This window comes from Belonocnema kinseyi, chromosome 3, assembly GCF_010883055.1.
Source record: "Belonocnema kinseyi isolate 2016_QV_RU_SX_M_011 chromosome 3, B_treatae_v1, whole genome shotgun sequence".
Classification (NCBI taxonomy): domain Eukaryota; kingdom Metazoa; phylum Arthropoda; class Insecta; order Hymenoptera; family Cynipidae; genus Belonocnema; species Belonocnema kinseyi.
Window position 1 is genome coordinate 122,864,288 of NC_046659.1, and position 24,788 is coordinate 122,889,075.

The following is a 24,788-nucleotide window of genomic DNA, read 5'->3' on the forward strand; positions in this document are numbered from 1 at the left end:
TGATATCACTAATAGTTTTCGAGTTTCGCATACCAAAGTCACCTGAAGCCAGCATTACTACATGTTTTTGCTCAAAATTACCGGGCACAAAATTAAGTTTTTACAGAATATATTAGCACTTAATTAGCACTAAATTCCTGCGCAAAGCAAATCTTGATATCACTAATAGTTTCTGAGTTTCACAACACCAGAGTCACCTAAAGTCAGCATTACCACACGTTTTTGGTAAAAAAAAAGTGCCCGGATTTTTTGCATAGCATAAATGTAGAGCATTTAATTAGCACTAAATTCCTGCGCAAAGCAGATCTTGATATCACTAATAGTTTTCGAGTTTCGCATACCAAAGTCACCTGAAGCCAGCATTACTACATGTTTTTGCTCAAAATTACCGGGCACAAAATTAAGTTTTTGCAGAATATATTAGCACTTAATTAGCACTAAATTCCTGTGCAAAGTAGATCTTGATACCACTAATAGTTTTCGAGTTTCGCATACCAAAGTTACCTGAAGCCAACATTACTACATGTTTTTGCTCAAAATTACCGGGCACAAAATTAAGTTTTTGCAGAATATATTAGCACTTAATTAGCACTAAATTCCTGCGCAAAGTTGATCTTGATACCACTAATAGTTTCCGAGTTTCGCATACCAGAGTCACCTGAAGCCAGCACTAGTACACGTTTTTGGTAAAAAAAAGTGCCCGGATTTTTTGAATAGCACAAATCCAGAGCACTTAATTAGCACTAAATTCCTGCGCAAAGGGGAATTTGATACCACCAATAGTTTCCGAGTTTCGCATACCAGAGACACCTGAAGCCAGCACTACTACCCGTTTTTGGTAAAAAAAAAGTGCCCGGATTTTTTGCAAGGCATAAATCCAGAGCACTTAATTAGCACTAAATTGATGCGCAAAGCAAATCTTGATATCACTACTAGTTTCCGAGTTTCACAACACTAGTCACCTGAAGCCAGCATTACCACACGTTTTTGGTAAAACAAAAGTGCCCGGATTTTTTTCAAGGCATAAATCCAGAACACTTAATTAGCACTAAATTCCTGCACAAAGCTGATCTTGATACCACTAATAGTTTCCGAGTTTCGCATACCAGAGTCACCTGAAGCTAGCATTACTACATGTTTTTGATCAAAATTACCGGGCACAAAATTTAGTTTTTGCAGAATTTATTAGCACTTAATTAGCACTAAATTCCTGCGCAAAGCAGATCTTGATACCACTAATAGTTTCCGAGTTTCGCATACCAAAGTCTCCTGAAGCCAGCATTACTACACGTTTTTGGTAAAAACAAAGTGCCCGGATTTTTTGCAAGGCGTAAATCCAGAGCACTTAATTAGCACTAAATTCCTGCGCAAAGGAGAATTTGATACCACTAATAGTTTCCGAGTTTCGCATACCGGAGTTGTGGCTTCAGCTGAAGCTAGCATTACTACATGTTTTTGGCCAAAATTACCGGGCACAAAATTTTTTTTCTGCAGCATAAATTAGCACAAAATAAGCACTAAATTATGGCATAGTGCCCACATCAGTATGAAAATGTTGTAATTCCAGCTTCCGTGACCTAAATTTTCAACATGATATCGCAATTCTTGTGGACGTGAAGTGTTGCAAAAAAAGTGTCGGTGCGAGGTAGGGATCGGATAAGTTACATGTGCGCTTCAATGAGCCTGAAATTGTGGCATCAGAAGAAATTTGTTTAAATAATTCTTTAGTGCGTTTTAGAGCTAAGAAATAGCTCGGCCTTTTTTGAGACGCGCGGTTTAGTTGCTTTTTTCAGGATATTACTTGCAGGGTTCAATGGAGCTAAGTAATAGTTCGAAAGTACTTCTTTAAAAAAAATGCATTAAAGTTAGACAGTTTTTTGTGCCTTCTATAAAATTCGAGTTTTGGCTCTTACGCCCTTATGCCATGGAACCCTTCAAATCACATTTGATTTTATTTTAAAAATGAAGAATTAAAAATTAGAACTTAAAATTAAATTTTTTAAAAATAAAAAGTACTTTAGAAATATGCATTGTACACTGATGGATTTCATCTTTGAAAATGTTAAAAATTGAACTTTTGAAACTCAAAAGAATTTTAAATCGAATGCAGTAAAAGTTGCACAATTTCTTGTCATATTTAAAGTGATTGGAAAGATTTTTTCACAATGTCCTCGTGGAGGATGAATCTCAACGTTGTCTACAATATTTACTCTTCTTCTCAACGCGAGTGAAGTGTAGGTTAACGAAACTTACATCACACCTCTCAATTATCAAGTTTGACGCCGGGTTTGCATTTCGGTCGTCATAAAAAAATCGCGCGGGATACGCAAATAAAGTGCCTTATCTAATAAATTCTGACGTTACTGCGTACCCAGTTAATTAATCGTCATGTTAACGGCATTAAATCTTATGTTGTACCTTCACTTCTGCATCCCGCATACTAAAAGTGATCATATCACTACTATAGTAAAAGTGATATTTCATCTTAAAGGCACGCGGAAGACGAGAGAAATGAATATACTATTATAAGATATAAATCTACTTTACTTCATACATTTTATAATATTAAATTAATTTTTTCATCTGCACTCTGAGTCGAAAATATTTTTTAAATGTTCAGATTTCTCAAGAATCTGAAAAAAATAATAAATAAAAGATGGGACTCCTTGCAAATATTACGAGTGAATATCAATGAATTCTAAAAGATAAAATCTTTCCCCAGACAAGGTGAATGGCGGAAACACAAAGCTTAAGCTTATTGTATTGGCACCTTTCAACAATATATTCCCGTTATTACGAGTCCGAACTTTGTTTATAATATTCATCAAAGGTATACAATAAGGAATTTTAAGGATATCCTAAGTTTTCTCACCACTTGCACGTTTTCTTTCTCTATCATTTCTTATACGTCAATGACCAAAATAGTCGACAAAGCCCATTACAAGCGCGAACACCTTCGTAATTCAATTATTTTCGTTGTTTTTTTTCACGAGACGTCCTACATTTCAGAAAGGATCTTGCATAATAATCTCATCTTGCCGAGATTAAATTTTCCTGATGCTCTATAAGTCATAATTCTGATTTCTCCGGCGTTTTCACTCAATCTTTCACATTAACTCGTAAAGGCGAAAAATCCTAAATCAAATCCTCAAAAAGAAAACAGAATTTGCAAAATTAACAAAAAATAGTCATAGTTTTTTTTTAGGGTGAAAGTCAATATTTTTGAATTTGAAACCAGACGAAATCAAGGAGAATAAGTTCGTCAGCAGTTTTGCTTCGCAGTTGAGATAAGAAAAGAGAGTCAACGTTTAGGTCATGTTCCATAGAATTTTGCATATCTTGGGGGTCCTGCATTGAATATATCTTTTGTATCCTAAGGTCAAACGATGTATTGTCATGAACCTGGTATTATGTTATCTGTTGTGTAGGTCTAGGTTCTGTAAGATCACCTGATAAGCGCGCATCTGATAAACTCGAACGTGTGTGCCGAAATCGCCACAGAGCTGGCAAATAGGAAACTCGTCGTATTTCCATAAAGAACGAATTTTCGACCGTTAATAAAATAACGTCTAAAGATACATTCAAAATTCAAATAATTTTTCAAGAAGCTTACTTTTAATAGTCTCTTTAAATTTAAAGTTCTCTTTTAAGACTCATGACTACAAATCGTGTGTCTCATTAAACTTAAATGCAAATTGGAGTAAGTAACGATAGCTAAGATTATAAAGTCAGTAGAGCATATAATGAAAAAAGTAAGACAAAAAATTCCGACCTTTTGTTATAAATTGCGTTATTAGTAATTGTGTTATTAAATCACATTCTGGCCATGTTATTACAATAGTCGAGATAGTATCAACTACAAACCCTCGTCCTTTAACGAGGATATGTGTAAATTCAACATCAGGTACCTCAAGGAGAAAACTATTAGGGGTTGGTTATCGATTTAAGGATCTTAGAACCGAGCCATTGCGGTTTGCAAATTCAAATTTTGTATGCTGTAGCATTTTTAGCACCTAGGTACTTTAAATTTTCGTTGATAATTTCTAGTCAATATTTCATTGTAAAATAGCCTAAATAGTGCCGAAGTTCGTCTAAATTAAACTCCTTAAGGTACTTGCGTCGAAAATCGGATGTTTGAAAAAAATAGTTTTTCTATTATTTTAAGATCAAAACATAAGGTTTAATGTAATTTTGTTTACTGTTTAAACAGATCACTACCTTCAAAGATTATTTATTTTCAAAATTGCAAACAGCACAAATAAGCCTTGATTGATTAAAGTTAAAAAAATTTTTAATTAATAACAAGCGGTAGTAAGAAAAAAATACATCGCGAAAACTATGATTAAAAAAATTATTGTTCGTGTGTTTTAAACCTTTCCCAAGTAAAATTCATGATTTTTCCTTCATGAGGCATGACTGATAATTTAAATGATGCAGACTTCCATATAAATACTGTGGTATTTCATACATTTTCATTTTAAATTAGTCGACTAGAAAATATTAGTTAAAATTCAAACATAAAATTTTACAAAGTTCAGACAAAAATGAGGTTCATAAAAAGGTTTCTGTTAGATTAGAATAGAAAAAACATTTTAAAACTCATGTGTATGAGATTTAGTGTTTAAGTATTTAAATTTTGGACATATAGCGTTTAGTTTTTGAATTATAAACTGTAAAACTTTAAAATTTAAATATTTACTTTATAATTTGTCTATTTCAATCTGATCAAACAATATTTTTTAAAGCAATTATGTATGGAAAATGTTTTCATGAATAAAACATTCTCATATTAAATATTATCCAAGTGTCTTCAAAACAAGCAAACAGAATTACATTAATTTGCATAAATGCGATTAATTTTCTACTTTACCGATGCAAAGTAAAACAGAATGTGCAGATGGCGACATCAACCATCATGCACAAATCTCAAATAAATTCCTAATTTCTCACAATTAAAAAATAAATGTTGAAAGAATATGTTTTCACACCTTCTTTATACCAATTGTCCTCTTTGATGTGTCCCCCTTTTAGGCATTCACGCTTTTTCTTAGTAAAAACATATTTAAACAAACTTTTTGTTCTTGAAAATCATTTCAACGCAATAAATAACACGGTGTGGTAGTGGAATAGTATTATTTTATTAAGACCGAAACTTCAACAAACAATTCTATGCGTAACTTTGTCAAACTTTACGCAACATATAGTTTGTATAGGAGTACTCCAGCTGTTTAAATTTACATGCCACCAACGTGTGTAATATTGTTTTTATTATAGATAATACCAGAAAAATAAGAGTGTAATGGACTTAACAAGCATTTCTTAACCGGAAAAATGATTTGTAGACTAAAGCGAAAAAAAACAATACATTGTTATCAAATTAAAAGATATGTAATTGTTAACCAGAATAACGAAGAAAACATTCACTTTAGAATGAATAAATATGTTTTTGCCTATCACCAATGTCTGAAGAAATCCTAAATTACATTTGAGGATTAGAAATTGATCTAAGGACTTTATCCTTAATACTTTAGTTTCCTCTAAATCAAGATAAACTACGAAGTTGATTTTAGGACTTGGATTTCATGTTACGATAATTCACTTAAGCTAAAATAAATATCGAGTTTTACTAACTTAAAAAGTTACATTGTTATTAATATTTATATGCTGTTTTAATTCAAAAAGGACATCATTTAAGGCACAATTTTTTTTTAATTTTTGATCAGAACAATTTATTAGATTAAAAATAAGAAAGTGAGACATTTTTCTTCGACATTAGATATATTATTTCTGAAAGTGAAACATACGTAGGATAATGATTTTTCTGAGAATCGAATAATCATATTACAAGCTTATCAGCAAATTATTAATTAACGAGACTTTCAACTTTAAAAAAAAGTCAACAATAGTAAATTTGTACCTAATTAACAATCAACTGAAATCAAAATCGACGGAACTCAAGAGTAAAAAATTCCTAAGGTCGCGCTTAAACAATCTTAAATTTTGAAGCTCTTGAAGATCATGAAAATATTGACATAAACCGGAGCAAAGTAGAAAAAATGATATGTAAACTGTAGAGAAAAGAGGAGTGAATCTGTAGGAAAAACACGGTAATAAGACGGAGAAGCATTATATTTTTCTGGTTCGTACCATTCAGTAGAGTGCAAACAAGATCAATATATCTCGCATGACAACATAAGTACATCGATACATCTTTCGAAAAGAGCACAACTGGATCTTAACAGAGTTGAGCTTTCTCTTTGAAGATACAACAGATGCAAATAGTGGACTCTGGTAAGGAAAAACAAGCGGGACTGAAGCTGATTTTTTGCCAAAAACGAAACTCAATGTCATATGTATGCCGAAGGCCATGTCCAACAGACAGACTGCACATTGGCGACTGATATTCGAATTTATAAACATGACAAGAGATTTTGACTACTCACAATTTTCACCGGCCGGATCTTGATTTGCACAAGGTTACCCCTTTTCTTTCACGAATTATTTAACTTCGCACTGCAACATTATTGTACCAAAAAAAAAAAACCGAGCGAACCTGATCAAAACCACAATTTTTGTGACGTCATCGGATGCGGACATGCGCACGCGATTTTCGGTGATTTTCCATACGAAAAACACGTGCGAAACAACTTCACTTTTCACGACACTACATCGCTAAGAAACGCGCAACATTATCGCATCGAAACGGTTTAGTTTTCTACAGATTTCGAGCGCGATTCGTGAAAACCACCACGGTTGCCGACATCCATCCATCCACTCCCACTTGTTAAACTGACGTCATCCTCGAAGTTTACCTTGAAGCATGACATTGAATCGCAATGTTGCCAATCGCACTTCGAAAATTCCCATATTATTCTGGGACTTTATATTTGCCGGAAAAAAACAACGTTTTTTTAGACACTGAGTGAACAAACAGATCATTTTCAGTCAAATTGTTAAAAATATGGTTAATCTTAATCCCTAATTCCTTGCGGAACAAAGAAAAACCGTTAGAGAGGTTAGAAACTGAAAGGGAATGCTCACGTGTTCGTATTTTGGAGCCGGTAAACGAGCAAACGGACAAAAAATGGTTATAGATTCTCAGTATTGGAAATAAATAACTTCTCTGTGTGTGAAAAATGTCTTGAGATATTATAGAAGAAATTTTGTAAAAAAGTTTGTATTTTACCTAGTGATTTTTGGCGACAGGTCGCAATTTTTGGGCGCTAGTTTTGAAATATGCGAAAGCTTCGACATATTTCCATGAGATAGTGCTTGGATAGTTGGCGCCTAATTCAAAATGCTTCAAAGTTATCAAAGTGCTTTCAGTTAATTGTGAAACACTAGACAGGCAACAACTTTTTAACAGTGTATAAAGTTAAGTTTTTTAGTAATAAATCTTTCATATACAATGTTTTTTTCATCATCTCATAAAATATCAATAATGAAAAACTGCATTGATGACAAAATTAAATACCCAGCTATTTTCGAGATTAGTTCCTCACTTCAGAGAGTTTCGTTGACAGGACAAAAGACAACACGAAACAGTTTGTAGCGATTTTATATTCTGCAATGGATCAAGAAATTGACTAAGAAATGATTTTTGCCTTATAAATACAAATTCCCCGTAACCAAAGTGTAAGTAAATTATTTCCAAATTCCTAGAATTTTCTAAAATCATTCACCTAGTCAAATTCTGTCCTGAAATTGGGTATGTTTTCATGTTGAAATATTTGATGGTTTCAAGATAACAGCTTTATCAAAAGAGGCAATGTTTACATACTTAAATGCGTATTACTGTGTTTTTATCATTAGAGGCGACGTGTAAGTTCCTGTTGGAAAAGTCAATCGGACATGTGCAAATTAAAACAGTTTCCTAACCATCAAATCATAGAAGAGTGAAAGTTTTTCAATTTTAATAATTAATAAATAAACCCTGATTATTAATTTCAGGACCAGAATTTTCTTCAATAATTATGGCACATTCAGAAAGAAGTCCGATGAATATTGAGGAACTGTTACCTAAAAAAACTGTGAAAATTGACGCTGATAAGAAGCAAGCCGAGCCTATAGATACGTCTGTGTTACACGATGATGTGAAGAAAAAAATACTATCTCTTAAGCGTTTATTGGAAAAGGATCCTAAAGCTGCGGACTTAAAATGGTCTCTTTTTATCGCAGCGTGTCAGACATATCGATATGACAGCTGTGTTAAGCCGTTTCCACCGATGTACATAAAGAACGAGACCAAGGATATTGATGCTTTGGTATTTAAACTATTTTAAGATATTATTTAGATTGTCTTCTCAATTATTCAACTAAGTGGATGACCAGGGTGGCGACTTGACCGGGAAACTGGAAAAAGACGAGGAATTTAATTTAAAAACTGAGAATTTACTTCTAATCTCAGGAATAATAATTTTTTTCAATTTAGAAAAGTCGCAGATTTTTCAGATTATCTCAGTTAACTCTAACAGGGTGGCTGCTGGACCGAGAAACTGGGAATTTCATGAGACCGGGAAATAACAGGGAATTTATTTTGTTGACCGCGCTTACAAATTTTTAGAAAAAAATCTGTCCAACTTTGAATTCAACAGCTTTTAAATAATTAGATAAATTTTTATGTTTTTCAATTATATCATTCAGTTGAGAATGTGCATTTTGAACATTTTTCACTTTAAAAACGTTTCATTCTAGATTTTTATTGTTTAAACGTACATTTTAATTTAAAGAATTTTAAAATGGAGTTTTAAAGACTTAAGCAATTAAAATGTAAACGCCCGATTAAAACTTTATAAACTATTTGAAATTTGAAAGTAACTTCAAAATAATATATTCACAATTAAAGACTTTGATTAAATTTCAAATATTATTTCAGTGCAAAATATTCAATTTTTAAACCAATTTGAATTTTTTTTAATTAGGAAAAAAAACAAATACTTAATATTTAGAAATATCTGACGGTTCGTTTAAAATCATAGAAAAATCGAAAGTAATTTTTTATTGAAAACAATTAATCTTAAGAGAATTTTTAAAAAAATATTTTGAAGGATTTACAAAATTACCATAATATTTTTAGAAGTTTTTTTAATTTGGCAGAATTTAAAACAAAAATTGAGGAAAAATTCGAATAGTTTAAAAAGATGTTTAGTAGCATTGAAAAATGTAAAAAAACATGTGTTTCACGATTTTGAAGCATTTGAAGGATTTTAAAATTATTTACAATAATAACTTAACTTTTAATTTAAGAAGTGTTCAGTTTATAAAAAAATGGTTTCGTTCAATTCTTAATGTTTCTTCATTAAAATGATATAATTTCGAAATTGTTTTAATTCATTGATTGATTCTACAATTTAGAGCTTTGAAAATGATAACTTGAATTTATATTTTTGGAACTGAATCTGAATCTTTAAACTCTACAATTTATAAAAAAATTTAATTTGGCAGTTTAACTGCATTTAATTTGAAATTGTTCAGTTGGAAAGGTCAGTTTGTATCACTACAAATGGAAAAAATTTTTATTTAGAGTTCGATTTTTTAAATTTTACTGAATGTGAAAATATTGGCGAATCGGGAAAATCCCGAGAGTTTCCTCTTTGTTTAAAACGGCCGTCTGTATAGTTAAATCACAATTTATTATTCAATTTTTATTGATTTTTTAAAAATTTTTGTAGAAATTAAACTAGTTGTTTGAAAATATATATATACTTTATAAAAAATACGCCGTTTTTATTCAAAATTGATATTTTCTTGTTCAAATTTCAAAAATTTGTCCTTTTTAATTGATAATTCAACTATTTGATTCAAAATTCACATATTTTGTGTAAAGTCAATTTTTTTGTTCGTAGAAAATTATATTTTTCTTTAAAAGTTAATCTTCTTATTTAAAAATTCTTTTTTTTTTGTTTCTTAAAAATCCAAGTGTTAAACATAAATATTCATCATTTTAGTTGGCAAATCGTCTTTTAGGTTTGAAAGAAAATTACTTGGTTGAAAGTTAAGCTCTCTTATTGAAAATTAATTTTCTTGGTTGAAGATTCATCATTTTAATTAAAAATTTATTTCTTTGGTTGAAATATGTGCCACATTTGATTAGAAACTTATTTTTTCTTTGGATGCAAAGAAATTTTTTTGCCGAAAATTTCACTATTTTTTTTAAATCTTTCTTTTTTGGTTGAAAACTATTTTGTTCTTTAAACTTAAAATCTAACTATTATTCCAGTGGAATATTCCATAATTTTAGATGCAAATTAATTTCTTTAGTTAAACATTAATTTTTTGACTAAAAATTTAATTATTCAATTTGTGGTTAAAAAATTATATTTTCTAGTTGAAAATTAATTAAAATAACTTTTTGCGTTTAGTGGCAAATATGAATATGTTACTTTTAGTTGACCGAGAAAATTGAACAATTTGACCAGGAAAAATCTGAAGTTTGAAATCGTCCGCCGAATCGCCACCCTGATGATATAAAAAAGCAGTATTCGACAGTAAGCGGCCGTCTTCTTTTGTACAAGAAAAAAACCACTTAAAATTAAATATTAAAAAAATCGCAGAATGTTGTATGCTTCTCATTAGGATAGACATTTCTTTTACTTTCACAAACTGAAAAAAATTGTTTTTGCTAAAAAATTTCATCATATCTGTGTGTCTGAATCTAATTTATTTTTCATTTGTCTCAATAAAATTAAAAAAAGTATGTTTACAAAGCTTAGATAGTACTTGCAAATAAAAAAAATGGGCAAATCAAGAAAAATATGAAATAAATTACCAATTTTAAAAGCATTTTCTAAACCTAAAAAGATTTTTATAGGTCAAATTTAACCGAATGGTTCATTTCAGTTATCTTCTTAAAATGATAATTTGAATTTTTCTCGGAAAGAACGAAAGAAGAATTACAAACAAAATGTAGCAAAAAAGTTTTCTCATTTAGAAATCTTCCACACAAAATGCCTCTTGATTTTTTAACTTATCTTGTGTCTTTTACCAGAAAAATGCGAAAATTATATTTTTAGAAAAAAACTCTTAGGTAGAATGCCTTCCTCACTAAGAAACTTTTGAAAAATATTGCATGAAATAAAAAAGTTGGGCTTTTAAGAAAATCTTATCCCGCATATTTTCAAATTTTTAAGAAAAAAATGCAGAAGTGTTTCTGCAACTTGTTCTGCGAATTTGAGTGTAAAATTATAATTATTGTTCGGAATAGCAGGATCTATTCTTATTATTATAATATTTCGTTAACCTGTTATTTTTGACTGGTTACGTTTCAAACACTTTACAAAAGAATAGAAATTTATTCATAGATTCTGCGTCTCAATAGGTGCTGCATTTTTACATGTAATACTAATTTCAGAGAAAAGTCCTGGAAACAGTTCCGCCCTTAATCATAGTATACCAAGAACTTGAAGAACCAAATGTTTATGAAAATTACGGTCCAGCGATAGAATTATTGTATTGGGTGTTGGTGCAATTAAGAGATCCTCACATAAAAAGTGTGAATAAAGAATGCGTAAGTATGAAAAATATTTTAAAGAATGAAAGTCATAATGCGGTACCAAAGGACAACATTATTTCAGGAGTAACCGAACAATACTTAATTATTTATTTTTTCTCAAACAATTTTCTTATTAAAATATGAAATTATTATTATCAATTCTCTAAAATAATCGAAATGTAAAGCAAGGACAATATTTTTGATAATTTATTAAAATTGATTTATATTAACTTCATAATTAATGCATAATATTTTTGTGCAATATATTGTGAATTAAACCATTACATTTTCTTTCAAAAATAACAATTTCTCACGAAAAAGTATAAAATAACCTAAAGTTGTTCAAAATTGTAAGTATGACTTTGGAAGTAAAATTATTCTGTTGTTGTAAATAACCGAGTTTCGGTAAAAACCAATAAAATACCATATTATTTTTCGAATATTTTAAATGCCCTGAAATCTAATGATTTTACATCATCAATAGAAACTTAAGGGGAACAAACACTAAAATTACTTAAAATAACTGAAATTTAAGAAATTTAAATTAGATTAAAATCAAATCTAAAATATAATTTGACGTCCAATAATCAAGTCAATGCATAGAATTCCTGCAAATAAAACCAGGAATCAAACAACCAAATTTGGACAACAATAATAAAATGCTCCTGTTGTAATTTGAAAAAAGAATCAAGTGCACTTGATTCTCAGGTAAATAGAAAAGACGACAGAAATTTTAAAAAGAGAGAGAGAGAGAGAGAGAATGGAGGGGATTTGGTTGGTTGCCTTCGCATTTCCTTTCCTCTTTTTTATTTTTGACCTAATTTTTTTCTTCTTTTTCAGGAAAAAAGGTCTTTATCAAATTACAGTAGGAGCATTTTATGGTGGTTGTCCAAATTTGGTCGTTAAATTCTTGGTTTTATTTTCATGAATTGTATACATCAAAATAACCGATTTTCGACCAAAATCATTAGCATAATCTAAAATTGATAATTTTTTAATCTTCTTTGATATCTAATGATTTTTTATTAAAAGTACCTATTTCCGGCAGAAGATTACAACAAACCCAAAATTTATGAATTTAGTGATTCAGAATGATAAGCCGAAAAGTTTTATGACTTTTTAAATTAAAAGTACCAATTTTCTACAAAAACGCTAAACTAACATGAGAAAAAATTGTTCGAAATTGTAAATCTTCTTTGAAATCTAATAATTTTTTCAGTAAAAATACCGATTTCTGATTAAAAATGCCAAAATGACCTAAAATTGTAAAAAAGTGGTTAATCTTCTTTGAAAGCTAATTTTATTTATTTTCTCCATTTTTGGTTTTTGGATTTTTGTTTTAAAATATACTAATCTTTGACGCAAAACATTAAAGTAACCTAAAATTGTTCATAAATTATAAAACTTTAAAGTCTAATAATTTTCGTTTAAAAATGTCAGTTTTCGGTTAAAATTCGCTTACAAAACCGTAAACCGTAAATTATTAATAACTTTTTTATCTGTTAAATCTGATAATTTTCGATTAAATATACCCATTTCCGGTGTTCAGCGCTAACATAATCGAACATTCTTGAAAAAGGGGCAATATTGATGATTTTTGTTTAAAAATGCTAATTTCCGATTTAAAAAAAATAACAACTGAATTTTTTTAGAAACTTTATGTCTTATGCTTCGAAACCTTCTGATTATATATAAAAAAATGGTTAATACAAATTTCCAGATAAAAGCACTATAATCAAACACATGTGTATATAATTTTTACAAAGTAAAACGAATGTTAAAAAGCACGAATTTTTTTCAATTCGCATAAATTTTTTTATGATTTTTCTTATTCAAAGTGATAACATGTAAATTAAGTTTTAAAAATATCCAATTTAAGATAGGAATCAACTTCAAGTAATGACAATATAAATAAGGTTTTCAGCAACAATGATTGCGAGAATTAAATTAAAAATAAACTATTATAACCAGTTAATGTGCTTACTAAATAAAATGCAAAAAAACCGTTTAAATTAATTTATTTATTAATATTTGCCGACCTAAATTTGATAATCGAGTTAATAATATTTTGTTCGCTTACTCCTTATTTAAGGTTTAACTTTCTTAAATTTAATATATTTGCATGAAATTAATAAACACAAGCGTGTTGAATATATTTTTTCAAAATAAATCGGATCTTTTTGATTTGAATCCGAAGTCGAAGATTCTAAATTATATTAAGTCCCACGAAGAATAGCAAATCAAAGTTGACTAAGTAGTTTTGAAAAAAAATATTCATAATAAAGTATATCAACAGACTTTTTTCATAAAGTACACTATCGAAATTTTAAAAATATATTTTAAAGACGCAGTTCAGACATTCTAAAACTTTTTTGCTCATTGATGAAAATCAAAAAGTTGGAATTATTCAATTAAAATTGGTGTATGTCAAAAGTGTTTCAGAAAAACACAAAACCTTTTCTCTATTAAAATTAATCGCAATATGCGTAAAAAAATAATAAGTAAGTTAGTAAATCCTGGTTCCTTATTTAAAATTTCACTTTTTAAAATCGAAGGATAAATATATAAGTCATTAAAAATATATTTCATTTTACTTTACAATAAAATTAATAAAAAAGTAACTGTATGGTTGTTTAGAATTATTATTAAATAAAATAATAATGGGAATATTGATTATTTTCCTTTTTACGACTAACTTTACTGAATTAAAATAAATTTTTTGTTGCCGATTGACAAGTTAATACAAAAATGGTCATTATTTTAAAATATATTTTTACGCGGGAATAACGTAAAAATAAATTTTTTTTCAGGTAAGAATGACATGTCATTATTAATATTTTCTTAATAAACTTAGTTATTTACGATATTAATGATATTGAAAATCCCTGTAATGTTTGTATTTATAGGTGAGCATAGGTGAATAAAATCCATGTTTTAAAATAAAACATGATTTACTAAAATTTTTAATTAATAATAATATCGCATTTTTTGAAATGGACATCGTGAATATGTTACCATACATTTCTAGGTCAAATATGTTTGATTTATTGTAAAAAAAAATTTGCTCCTGTGCTCACATCTGCTGCCTAATCTATCCAATCAATTAAACCCAAAATTTTAACAAGAAGTCTATAGTTGGTATATTATATTTGTTGCAATTATTTGTTACAATATTTTATAACATAGATGTAATAATATATTCTCGATATGTATTGCAAGAATTTTCGATATCTTGAATACTTGATAAAATAGCACCACTTATATCATTTATAAATTTTCATTTTTTACACTCAATACTTAAATTTATAAAAACTATTAATGATATTGAAAATTCCTTCCATATATATCGAAAATATGTTGCTACAGACTTCTTATTAAAATTGTATGTTAATCACATTGGTAGATTAGCAAGTAATATGTTTTTATGACTTTTTTTTTTATTCAGTCTCACAATTTCTAAAGCATTAATATCAAACCAAGCTTATAAATTTATTTTATAATGCGTCAGCCCTCCCAGGTTACATATAAATCAGTCAAAAATTGCGCTGACAATCCAAAAACGATCCACAATACATGATTATTTCAGATAAAAATTCTTGGAAGATTTTTTTTGTACTTGGAGGCGACTTAGTACCGTGAATCTTGATACATTTGAGAATATTGATTTTAGTTATTGGTTTTATGGTTCAATACAATATTGAAAACAATTATTGCTTCAAAGCCAACAACTTACATTATCATTCTCACAGCCAAATTTATTATTATGTGTATAATCCCTCATTATTCATTATGAATATTAAATGCATTTGCCTAATTCAGTATTTTTTTTATCTAGTTTGACTCGGTATTAAGGAGGGTTCCTTCGGAAATGCACGTGGCTGCTCCAAACCTAATTTTTCAAGTGGTCAGTGTAAAACAGTCCGCCTTGGAAGAAAAGTGGCGAGCTGCAGGTCAAGGACGAACGAAATTTTATGCCTACCATGGAAGTCGTCTAGAAAATTTTCATTCCATTGTCCATTATGGTTTGCAACAAAATATGTGTAAGGTAAAGTTTAAAATTAACCTTTATAAATTTACTTTTAATTTCATTAAGAAATTGGCGTAAGGGGACGTTCATAAACTACGTTACCAATTTTTTTTACTATTTTTTACTACTTTTGCCTAAAATAATTTAAAAACATGAGAAATAGGGTGATATTTGGCCAAAATATAGAGGAATAAGTCCTTTTAAATAAAATTCATACATATACTACATTCAATTTAATATAAAATACTTTAAACTTCTAAAATTTCAAGTCCAAATATATTGCATTGTCAACTAAAAAAATATTTTCTACCAGTAACGATGAATTTTCATACCAAAGACGAATTTATAAGACACAAAAATTAATTTTTAACTAAACATTTATATTAAAAAACGAATAGTCGAAAATTCAAACAAAAGAGACGAATTTTTTATAAAATAGTTCGACTTTTAACCAAATAAATAACATTTTCAAACCAAAAAGACTATTTTTTAACAAAACAGTTGAATCTGAGACGTAAAAAAAACGGCTTTATCAAAATAATGGAATTTTCACCTAAAAAATATATTTTTCGATCTAAAAATGAATTCGTTACATTTTCAGCTTACAAAATTAATTTTCAAGAAACAAGAAACGATTTTTCAACCAACTAAATTCAACCAAAAAATCCGAATTTTTAACCAAATAGTTGATTCCTCAACTAAGAAAAATGATTTTTGAAAAACAAGCATTAACTTTTAACTAAACAGTTACATTAAAAAAAAAAATAGTTGAACTTTCAAGCAAAAGAGAACAATTTTCAAGAAAAACGTTATTTTCTAACCAAGAAAATATGGGTTTCCAACAAAAAAAGAATGCTGAATCCAGAAGGAAAAATTTTCAACAAAGCAGTTGAATTTTGAGACCAAAAAAGATGACTATCAAAATAATAGAATTTCCAACCTACAAATATGCATTTTCAACCAATTGGTCAGATTTTCAAAGAACGAAGAAGCAAACTTAACAAAAAAAAGTTTAATTTTCAGCCCGAAAAGACGAACGTTTTAAAAGACCAGTTGAATTTTTAACTTACCAAGTTGAATTTTCAACAAAAAAAGTAAATTCTTTAATCAAGAAAGATGAAAAATAATTTTGAAATAAATAATTCAACCAAATAGGCGAATTTTGAATTAAGAAAGATAAATTTTAAACCAAAAAGTTGAATTTTCAACTAAAAAATATATTATTTTTTAACCAAAAATGGAATCGTCAAATTTTCAGTTTACCAAATTATTTTTCAACGAAAAATACGATTTTTTAACCAAATAGTTTATTGCTCAACCAGAAAGATGATTTTTCAACAAACAAGACTGCTTTCCTAATCAAAACCTAATTTTGTTAGAAAATTAATTTTCTAACAAATCAGAAATTTTTAAACAAATTGAAATAAAAAAATTAGTCTTTAACAACAACGGAAACACGGCTTTTCAACAAAGAAGTTGAATTTTCAACCATAAGAAAATCTTTCAAAAAATAAATTAGTAACAAAGGTAGCATAGATTTTAACCAAATATTTGAAGTTGCAACAAAAAAATAATTTTCAACCAAATCGTTACACTTTTAGAAAAAGGAATAGAAGACTAATGTTTTACCAAAACAATTAAATTTTTTTAAACAAAATACATTAATTTTAAAGAAAATTGTTGAATTTTGAAGCAAAAATACTAATTATTTATAAAATAGTTAAATTTTCAACCCGAAAATATTATTTCTCAAATCAAAAAGTTAACTATCTAACAAACAGTTCAATTTTCATCAAAATAGTTTAATTTCTAACAGAAAATATGAATTTTTAATCTGAAAAGATAAAAATTCTGCAAAACAGTTTAATTCTAAAATAAAATTATGAATCCTCTACCAAAAATTTTGTTCATTAGTTTAACTTCAAAAAGCGAATTTTAAACCAAACACTTGCATTTTTCACAAAAAGGTTGAATCTTCATCCAAGAAGATTAATTTTCAAGTAAAGAAAATCAATTTTCAATTTAAAATATCAATTTTAAGGCAGAAATGTAAGTTACATTTTCAGTGGAAAAAATTAATTCTCAATCCAAAAATAAACTAATTTCCAACAATTTATTCAAACTTTAACACAAGAAATGATTTTTAACCCAGAAGATTAAAAGTCTGAAAAATGAAGTGCAATTTTCAACCAAACAGATAAATCTGTTTAAAAATGAATTTTTTAAATAGTAGTACAACTTTCTACCAAGTAATTTCATTTTTTAAGCAAAAAATATGCCTTTTTAACAAAATAGTTGCGTTTTTTATAAAATAATATTATACTTAAAACAGATAAATTTTTAATTAAATAAAAACTCAAATAAAATTTTTTAAATAGTTTCATTTTTATCCAGAAAATATTTCAGTTATTTTTCAACACCGAATATTACATTTAAACAGTAGAATTTCTAACCACAAATTATGACTTTTAAGAAAATTGTTGAAGTTTGATCCAAAGAAGTTTTCAGTTTACTTTTTAACACTAAAATAAGAATCGTAAAAAATTTGGAAACCAAATTAGATGTTTTTCGAAGAAAATTATTAAATTTTCAACTAAATAATAAAATTTATAACTAAAAGGCTAATCTTCAGAAGAAACTTGCGAATTTTGAAAATTCCAAACTATTCAGATTCGAGATCCTTCAATTAAAAAATAGATTTTTAAATTGTAAATGCTTTGAATTAGAAATTATACAATTTCTATTTTCGAAATTTTCTTATAATCTTAAATCATTGAAATTTGCGATTCTTATATTAAAATAAAATTGTTTTATTTTATAAGCTTTACATCAGAAATGATACAATTTCAAATCTTTTCCAATAAAGTTATCCAATTCTCAAAATTCAATCTAAAGTTGTACAACTTGAAATGCTTTTAATTAAAAATAATACCATTTGGAAAACTTGTATTTCAACACTTTTCCGCAAGAGGATTATTTAATGCTAGTATTTATTAAGTAATGTGAGGCAGTTGAATGATGTGTTTAGAGTTCCAGTCGAACAGTGTTAATTAATTAATAAGCTACTGTTTTGCATGTTTTAAATTCCTGAATATGTCGAAGCTAGAAAAGAATTTATATTCAACCGTTCAAAGATTATTTTTGAACCGTTGACATAACGTGAACAATAAAAATGTTGTTAAAAATCATAAATTCTTAAATTATCTTCAATTTTTTCAAATTCTGTCATATTCTCGGTTACATATATAACCTGAACTTAAATTCTCGGGGATTTAAGAACTCTAGTTACGGGCCCCCGCCCTCAAATCGGTAATGTAGTTTTTGGACGTTCCCTAACCGATTTATTTCTTGTATATATTTTCTTTTGCAGACTTCACTCTTTGGTACAGGGATTTATTTATCGAGCGAATTGGGAGTAAGTTTACCATACAGTCCTGTTGGTTACGGATGGGGAGGAAGCATTCTAGGAAGCGATATGAGCTGCGTTGCTCTTTGTGAACTTATTGATCATCCTCGCGTTAAACGGGGAGATTCCGGTAATTATTTTCCTTGAAGCTCGTTTATCTCGAAAGATTAATAATTTAATGAAAATAATCTATCATTATTTGTAGGTGATAATGAGAGAAGTATGGTGCCAGACGCCGTTGGTGGAAAGGTTCCAAATAAGTACTACGTAGTCGAGAATAGCGAACTAGTACGAATTCGTTACCTATTGGTCTACAGCCAAGAATTCAACTCGTCAAGGTAATGCAGATTGATTGAAATATTTAAATATGAATGTTAAGTTTAAAAACCGCCTTTTTTTCAGAAGGTCAAACAAAACAGGCGTGCTCGCATGGTTCCGAAAACACAAACTTCTAACATTCGTGCTTGGCTACGTCGTCTTATTGGCTTCTGTTGGTTTAACACATAACAAACACTTCGAGAAGTATTACCGATCCCTTATTCAGAGAGCAGGATTCGAATAGTTAAATTCAATATAACCTGAATGGGTTAAAACTTTTGCAATACAAGTAAATATTACTGTTTTGTAAGAAAAAACGTAATGTACGTATTAGAAAACGAGTCTTTCCCTTAAATTTTATTTATTTACACATGTTTAAATACAAATATTATTCTTTATGTACATATGTTTTTATAAAACAATTTCTTCCTTACATTTGTATTTGACTATTTGTTCAGACTGTATATCTGAAAAAGGGCTTGAAGTTTTCAGAAAAATATTGATTTAAAAGAGGTATAATTTCTGTGATTAGATACCAGATATGCTATTTTATCGTCAGTCTCCCCTAATACATCCCTTTTTTAATTTTCTTATTAGTTTCTTGTCAAAATTATGGGGAAGTTTTCAGTTACCAGATAATCGTCCTCAAACACGACAATGAGGTTTACTTCAAATTCTGAAATGTTAAAAAAAATGATTAATACTTGATCTAGAATTTTATCAAATTATTGTTTAGATTCTGTTTTCCTTACCAACTTTGAAATTGCTCGTAGTTAGAGTTGGACACGTAAAAAGACGTGGAAATATCATGTAAATCGGTATTGGAAGACCGGTACAAACGCTACCTTCGCCAATTTGTATATTTTGTATTTCCGTAGCTAATAATTTACTTATTAATCTCTAGCAATTTTGATATTGTTCATTAAGAAAATAAAACTTGAGATATTTACCATCTCTCGAATAACCTTCAGCACATCCGCAAGTTTCTACCCTCACGAGCTGCAGTTCTATTGATTTTATCACAGCTTCGCAGTGTTCAATTACCACCTTAAAACGTGAAACAATCAATTATTTTTAAGTCCAGAGGATTATTGAGAGTTGCAAAACGAATCTTGAGAAAAATTTCACGTCACCTCACCTTTTTATTTTTTTATTTAAAAATTAAGTAAACTTTGCATAATTTTTAACATAAAGTTTTACATTATTGAACCATTTCAAATTGTAATATTCGACATTGTTTTTAAATTTTATCAATATTAAAACGAAAGTTTAAAGCTGATTAATTTCCAATTTATTGGAAATAATTTCGATTTGAGTTTAAGACTGTAACTCCATAACTTTCGTAACTCCAATTTTTTTGCTTTTTAGAAAATTTCAATTAACTCAAATTTAATTTGATATTTTAAAACGCTAAAAAAAATTGTTTTTATCATTAAATGTTACTTTTCACATATTTTGTAACAATTATGGCATCATTAAACGCGCTACGCGTCCGTGTTGTTTTCCAATAAAAAATTTTTGAACACATAACTTCGAGTTAAAATTCAATTCTGAGTTCAGAGAACTAGAAAATAAGTTTGATCATCATTTATTTTTACTGTTTTTTTTACAGAATTTTACAAAGTGTTAGGAAAAATTCGACTCAGTTATTACAGATATTGACGTCTTTTAGAAGTTTGGAAGAAATGTAAAAGTTTTCTATACATTTTTGGAAACCTTTTCAAGTTTAAAAATATTTGTAATCTCTTGAAAACTTCTAAAATTCCTAAATATCTCTTATGTTGATTCGAATTTTTCCCAAAATTTATTTCAAAATTCTGCCAAATTACAAATAATGCCTTAAAATCTTCCAAATTCTTTCTTGACCATTTTTAAAATCCTATGAAATGTAAAATTATTCTATATAAAATTATCCTAGGAATGTCGAGAACATGTTTTGATTTAGTAAAACCTTTCAAAATTCTCAAATAGATTTTTTTTCGAAATGTTTGGAAACACAGAAATTAACATTTTTCTATCTTTGCAAAACTTCTAAGCCTTCTAAATCTCTTTTGAAATTATTCGAATTTTTCATAAAAATAAAAAAATAAATATATTAGAAAATACCTTAAAATCTTCTAGAATCTTTTGAAATGTGTTGAAATCTTTCTTCATATTCTCTTGAAATGAATTTTTCAAGTAAAAAATTAATTTAAATTTTCCTAGGAATCTAAAGAAATTTTTTCATTCTTTTAAAGCCTTTCAAAATTTTTAAAAAGCCTTCCTTTTCAAAATCTGCAAAAATCCTTATTAAAAAAAGTTTGAAATTTTTACAAGTTTTAAATGATGTTTCAGTCATTTAAAAACGTCTAAATATCTCAAACTTCCTCAAGTTTTTCAAAAACTTAGTAGCCTTACAAAATTGAAAGATTTGTCTAAAAATATACACTCTTTTTGGAATTTTGGGAAATGTTTTGAAATATTTTTCAAATCTCTCTTGAAATTAATTTTTCGAATCAAAAAACCATACATTTTACCAATAATCTTAAGAAAATGTTAATATTCTCTTGACACCTTTTATAATTTTTTTAAGCTTCCTAATTTTTTCTTGAAATATTCAAAAATGTACATTTTGTTTACAAAGGTTTCAAAAATTCTAAATATTTTTTAAAACATTAAAAAAATTGACTTAAAATCTCCCAGATTCTTTTTCGGCATATTTTGAAATGTTCAAAAATTAAAATTAATATTTTGAAATAAAACTTAAATTATTACTATTTTTCCCAAAAATCTTATTGCCGATGCTGGTAATATTATTTTACCGATATCTTCAGTGTATAGTATAATCTTGTAAATTAAGATAGTTTATGTTTTTGTCTATAATTTCATTTTTCTTATCTCTTTAGAAGTGTGAAAAAGTTTCGAAATTATAATTTAGTAGCAAAATTTTAAGTACATAATTATTTGAATTATTTCCCAATACGTAAAAGCCATTTATAATGAAAATGTTTTCTCTTTTATTAATAATGCTTGAAAACCTTTAGAAATAAAATTTATTTTAACTTTCATTTCATTTCATTTATTGTACAAACATCACTATTGAATCTTTCAAATCCTTCAATCTCGTGAAATTCTTCAAAATACTTTAAAATCCCTTGAAAGCTTTGAAATCACGAGGAATCTTTTCAATTTAATTTTATTTGTTTTCCCAAGTTAACTAAAAATATCTTTAAATTTTGTAAATCCTACAAAATTCCTTGAAATGCCTAAAAAAGTTTGAAAATCTTTCAAATCCTCTACAATCCCGCGAAATGTTTCGAAATTCCTTAAAATCCATGCAAAAATTTTTAAAGGACATAAAATATATTTGAAAGCATTAAAACCCGTGGAAGTTTCTTGAAATTTGTTGAAATCTTTTGAAGTCCCTTACAACTTCTTCATATGTTTGGAAATCTTTAAAATTCCGTGAAATTTTCATGTAATCTGACGAAATCGCATAAAATCACTGGACATTCTCTTGAATTCAAATTCATATTCACTAGAAATATGTTGAAATCTACAAAAATCCTACAAAATCCTTTGATATTCTTTAAAAATGGTTTAAATCGCTTGGAATCCTTTTGAATCCCTCAAAATGTCTGGAAAAATTGGAAATGTTTCAAATCCTCTCAACTTTAAGCCGCGGAAGTTCTTCGAAATTTCTTGAAATCCCCTAAAATCTTCTGATATGTTTCGAAATCACTTAAAATTCATGAAAATTTTCTGGATTTCCAATTAAATTTATTCATTAAAGTTCTTTAAAAAACAACGTTTAATTACCTATAAATATTAGAAATGATCTAATCTTATGAAATTCATTGTAATACTTTTAAATTTCTTGAAATTGCTAGGAATCTTTGAATTAATTTTCCCATATTCACTAGAAATATGTTCAAATCTTTAAGAATCCTACAGAATTCTTTGAAATTGTTTAAATATCTTGGAACCCTTTTGAATTCCTCAAAAATGGCCTGAAAAAATTGTAAATATTTGAAATCCTCTTAACTTCCTCGAAATTCCTTGAAACCTATGGAAAAATGTTTAATCTCTTGAAACCCGATGAAATATTTTACAATTAGTTTAAGTATTTAGAAATCTCATAAAATCACTTTAAACCACTTCAAATCCGCAGAAGTCCCTCGATATTTGTTGAAATTTGGGAATCTCTTAAAACTTTCTGATATGTTTGGAAATAGCTTCGAATTCAGGAAAATTCTTTAGAATTCAAATTAATCCCAGTTGGATGGGCTCAGAGAACCTTTTTTTTCTGGTGTAACTTGACAGAGCAAATAGAACAAATTAAAAGCTTTAAAAATTGTTGACTTAAAATTCAAAGGAATTGAAATCGCATTAGTGCTTTTAAATAAAAATAATTTTTAATTTGATACTACTTTAAAGTATATTGAATGTTTCAAAGTCAAAGCTGCTTAAATTGCAGAATTTAAAATGTTTGAAAACACTTTAAAAATAAAAAATCATTTTTTATTTTAAATAGAAAATTTTTGACAAACGCTGTCGCAACTGACGGGGAAAAATTCTTTGCATTGGTGTTAACAGATCGTAACAATGGTAATTTATTTATTTTTTGTATCTGTTAGATATAATAATAAAATAAATTATTTAAGTCCATTTAACAATTTTTTTTACTTTTAACATTAAAAAATTTGTTATTATGGATTTTAAAATTGATTTTTTTTAAATATTAGGTAATAGAAACTCAAGGACACGTGGCTTTCTTGCTACTTTTTCATTTGATTTGAAAATTAAATTTTGAATTATTTACTAACTAAACAATTTTTAAAGAATTCAAATTATAAGTATAAAAAATTACAATTGTATTGAATACTTTATTTACACAATATTAAAGTAACAAAAAATAAACATTCATTATTTTATTTCATGATTATCAATTTTAGCGTGAATTTTCGAATATAAATAAGGCTCTCGAGTTTAAGGGTTGCCAGCGGAAAAAACAAGGTAAAGGGCTTTGACAGTTCTGGGTCAAAACTGAGTAGATCCGACCTATTGGCCTGGGATCGCTAATAGATACAGGATCTACCTTTGGAGACCACTGGTTTAAATCCATATAAATGTTTGAAATATTTTAATATAGTGAATTTGATCTTTGAAATCTCGGAACATTCTTTGGTATTCTTTTAAACCTCCTGATATGTTTGACAACTTTTTTAAATGACGTGAAATTTTATTGAAATTGCTTAAAACCCGTAGAAATTCCCTGATATTCCTTAAAATTTCTTAAAATTCTACTTTAGACAAATCATTCGTTTTTACTTTCTCTATTTTCTTTCAATGTTTATGCATTCTTTCTGTCTATAATCATTTTCATACAATGACTTTCAACCATGATTTTTCTAGAATATCGAACAAAAAATAAGAAATTCATTATAGAAAAATCATTATAAATCTATTGGCAAAAAAAACGTCCACCGCGGGTAGAGTGGCGCTGCGAGATCAAAACAAACATGGCTGCTCGGGGGGGACAGAACTTACATTGAGATATACGGATA

At 28.0% G+C, this 24,788-nt stretch overlaps 3 protein-coding genes across 3 annotated transcripts in view; 1 reads left to right on the plus strand and 2 right to left on the minus strand.

The window, feature by feature from the left end:
* Positions 1-6,781, minus strand: part of LOC117168904 (myocyte-specific enhancer factor 2) — an 86,665-nt gene extending 79,884 nt beyond the window's left edge. Inside the window, exon 1 of the mRNA XM_033354837.1 lies at positions 6,444-6,781. The gene's annotated coding sequence lies outside the window, so the exon portion shown is untranslated. The remainder of the gene's footprint in view (positions 1-6,443) is intronic.
* A 675-nt stretch (positions 6,782-7,456) lies between these two features.
* LOC117168907 overlaps positions 7,457-24,788 on the plus strand; it is a 32,016-nt gene continuing 14,684 nt past the window's right edge. Inside the window, exons 1-7 of the mRNA XM_033354846.1 lie at positions 7,457-7,635; positions 7,951-8,264; positions 11,351-11,506; positions 15,327-15,536; positions 18,889-19,054; positions 19,130-19,262; positions 19,327-19,396. Of these exons, the coding sequence (XP_033210737.1) occupies positions 7,974-8,264; positions 11,351-11,506; positions 15,327-15,536; positions 18,889-19,054; positions 19,130-19,262; positions 19,327-19,396 (1,026 nt within the window). The 5' untranslated portion in view covers positions 7,457-7,635; positions 7,951-7,973. The remainder of the gene's footprint in view (positions 7,636-7,950; positions 8,265-11,350; positions 11,507-15,326; positions 15,537-18,888; positions 19,055-19,129; positions 19,263-19,326; positions 19,397-24,788) is intronic.
* LOC117168906 (vacuolar protein sorting-associated protein 26C) overlaps positions 19,788-24,788 on the minus strand; it is a 9,647-nt gene continuing 4,646 nt past the window's right edge. The window contains exons 4-6 of the mRNA XM_033354844.1: positions 20,193-20,289; positions 19,995-20,120; positions 19,788-19,918 (exon numbers count right to left, since the gene is read on the minus strand). Of these exons, the coding sequence (XP_033210735.1) occupies positions 19,836-19,918; positions 19,995-20,120; positions 20,193-20,289 (306 nt within the window). The 3' untranslated portion in view covers positions 19,788-19,835. The remainder of the gene's footprint in view (positions 19,919-19,994; positions 20,121-20,192; positions 20,290-24,788) is intronic.